We start from the raw sequence: 2,629 nt of genomic DNA on the forward strand, positions 1-2,629 counted from the left end.
AGTAATTAAATATGTAGAAATTTTCTAATAATGGCAATTTAATAAACTTGACGTAATCGTAGATAAAAATTCTGCTGGCCTTAAAAAAAGCATAGTAAAACAAATAAATATCTCATTTGTTTAAACTCTGGTTCAAAAGCAGCATTAACAATAACAACATTCATATTCACCATACATATCATTTTGTTGATATTTCAGATACTATGACAACAGCACACTCAACATTTCTAGAATGGTTAGCTCATTGTATGACTGTGATTCCGATACAATAGAAAAACTTGTATCAAGTGTCCAATCAGAACATTCCTGTACAAGGAACAGGGTAACATTCAAGAGCAAGGATGTCCAAAAACTGCATAATGTCTGCACACAAGCTAAGTATAGAGTTACGAAAATGCTGAGAATAAGTGCAGAGTTCATTGAAAATCTTCTTCAAATAAATCCTAAATTACAAATAGTATATTTGTATCGTGATCCAAGAGCAATAATATCCTCAAGATTGAAAAGTAAGGCCAGACCAATTAAGGAATTAGTGACCGCAGTTTGTAATAAGATGGACATTGATAGTAGTACTGCTATTCAGATGGCGAACAAATATCCACAAAATGTTATTTTAGTATCTGCAGAAAGTATTGCAAAGGATCCGGTTAATATTTCACGTAAACTGTTTGAATTTTTAGATGTTAAATTCACAAAATCGGATGAAAATCAAATAAATAGTTTATCAAACTGGGACAGCAAAGGTAAAAAGATGCGAGAGGGAAATTTCAACCCGTATAAAAATAACGGGTACGCCTCGTCAATGAAATGGCGGACAGTTTTATCAGGTGATATCAAAGCAATTGTTGACACTCAATGCCAGTCTGTGTATCAACGTCTTGGATATCTAAATATGTCATCAACAGAATATTTTAGAAATATCAATAAAACTAACATATTTCTGCCTAACAAAATAAAGGAATTCTCTTTGCATTAACAAAGTGCGCCGGCTTGTGTGTGAAAATTGTTATGGACAAACTTATCAGTTCAGAATTATTTTTAGTTCAAGTTAGACACAAATTATGTTGCTGGATTTCTTATCCTTAATTAGATGAGGTAAGAATGTTTTTACATTGTCTAATCATAATATGGAAAGTGCTTTGCACTCTTCAATTTATTAACGGTTCACTGGTTGCAATCATGATGCAGATCTAAGATCTTACTTCGAAAGCCGCTTATATTTTACTCGTCTTTTTAATTTAGAAATCTATATAATACGTTGTACTGCTATTTATATATAAACAGATAACTTTCAGATGTAACCTCTTCATAAAAAACAACACACACATCATGAGTGTTCAATAAACTAATATCATAGAAATTTTGAGACGCCAGACGTGCGTTTCGTCTGCAAAAGACTCATCAGTGACTATCTGGGTATCTCGAATCATAAATTGAAAAAGTCCAAATTGAAGAGCACTAAAACTTTTTACCGAATGCAGTTAAGGTAATATATTCCTAGGATATAAAATCCTTAGTATTTCGAAAAATAAAAAGTTTTGTAAACCGTTAATGTATACGTATGCCCATATAAAATGATAATTCATGTCAACACAGAAGTGCTGACTTCAGAACTGGTGATAACTTCAGGGGGGAAACTGCACTAGCAATAGCATCAATCCTATGAATATTTTATGAAATTTTCGATTTATCCATCAGAGACATCTGACCGGTAGAGATACATCCCAATGTCACATGAAAACCATTTTAACAACATATAGTGTCGGTAATTTCTGGGGAATTTTTTGTATGTTGCTGTATTTTTTCTGTTGATTTCTCGTATATATTTCTTGAATCATGAAGACACACTGTACCTGTCATTACAGCTTAGTCATTTGACATCCGATTGTTTTAATTTTCTATTTAGTCTAGTCAGAACATATGACTACTCATTCAAATTGTATTTGATTTATATCTCTCCAAGTTGATACGGTAATCAAAGGTTAACCATCCTGTCATGATTGAGGATTGATTTTTAACACGAAGCTTTCTGTTTTTCCATGTTGACATATTTGTTTGTTTTATAAAGATTAAGATATATAACACAATGTTGACTGCAGTACCGCTATTTTTGACATTTGTCCTATTATATCTGTTTGTTTTGTTCACACATTGATTTTACTATTGTGAAATTGTATTGAGACGTCTGTTATACAAGTGAGAGTTTTTTTCTATATCTAAAACCAGGAGTAATCCACCATTTTACACACAAGAAAAATGCCTGTACCAATTCAGAAATACGACAGCTGTTTTCCGTTGAGCTTTTGATTTTGACATTTTATTAAGGACTTTCCGATTTGAATTTTCCGTGGAGTTTGGTATTTTTGTTATTTTACTATTTCCTATCTTATGACTTCATCGAATGCTACTTATTTGTGCCTGTCAGGATCAACACAAAAAGTGTCACTAGTGGTTCAAGACAGTGCACAAGTCTAACTAGTTTTAAAAGGTTCCGTTAGTTTTCTGTGTGATATTTTGTGATTTTTGGAATTGTCTGTGCTTATATCTATACAAAAGGGCCTTGTCTATCATTTGTTCTGTAAACAATTTTCGTTTTGTATATACATTCAGATTTGACTAGGAAATCGAA

The 2,629-nt window shown here is 32.1% G+C and overlaps 1 protein-coding gene across 1 annotated transcript; it reads left to right on the plus strand.

Moving 5' to 3' along the window:
* The first annotated feature begins 190 nt into the window (after positions 1-190).
* LOC143061280 (carbohydrate sulfotransferase 1-like) lies at positions 191-1,294 on the plus strand. The gene has a single exon (XM_076233717.1). It carries the CDS (start codon positions 233-235, stop codon positions 974-976), a length of 744 nt encoding a protein of 247 aa, XP_076089832.1. The 5' UTR covers positions 191-232; the 3' UTR covers positions 977-1,294.
* Positions 1,295-2,629: the final 1,335 nt, after the last annotated feature.

This window comes from Mytilus galloprovincialis, unplaced genomic scaffold (assembly GCF_965363235.1).
Source record: "Mytilus galloprovincialis unplaced genomic scaffold, xbMytGall1.hap1.1 HAP1_SCAFFOLD_278, whole genome shotgun sequence".
NCBI lineage: Eukaryota > Metazoa > Mollusca > Bivalvia > Mytilida > Mytilidae > Mytilus > Mytilus galloprovincialis.

Coding starts and splice junctions, on each gene's coding strand:
- LOC143061280 (XM_076233717.1), top strand. CDS start 233: ATGGTTAGCTCATTGTATGACTGTGATTCCGATACAATAGAAAAACTT.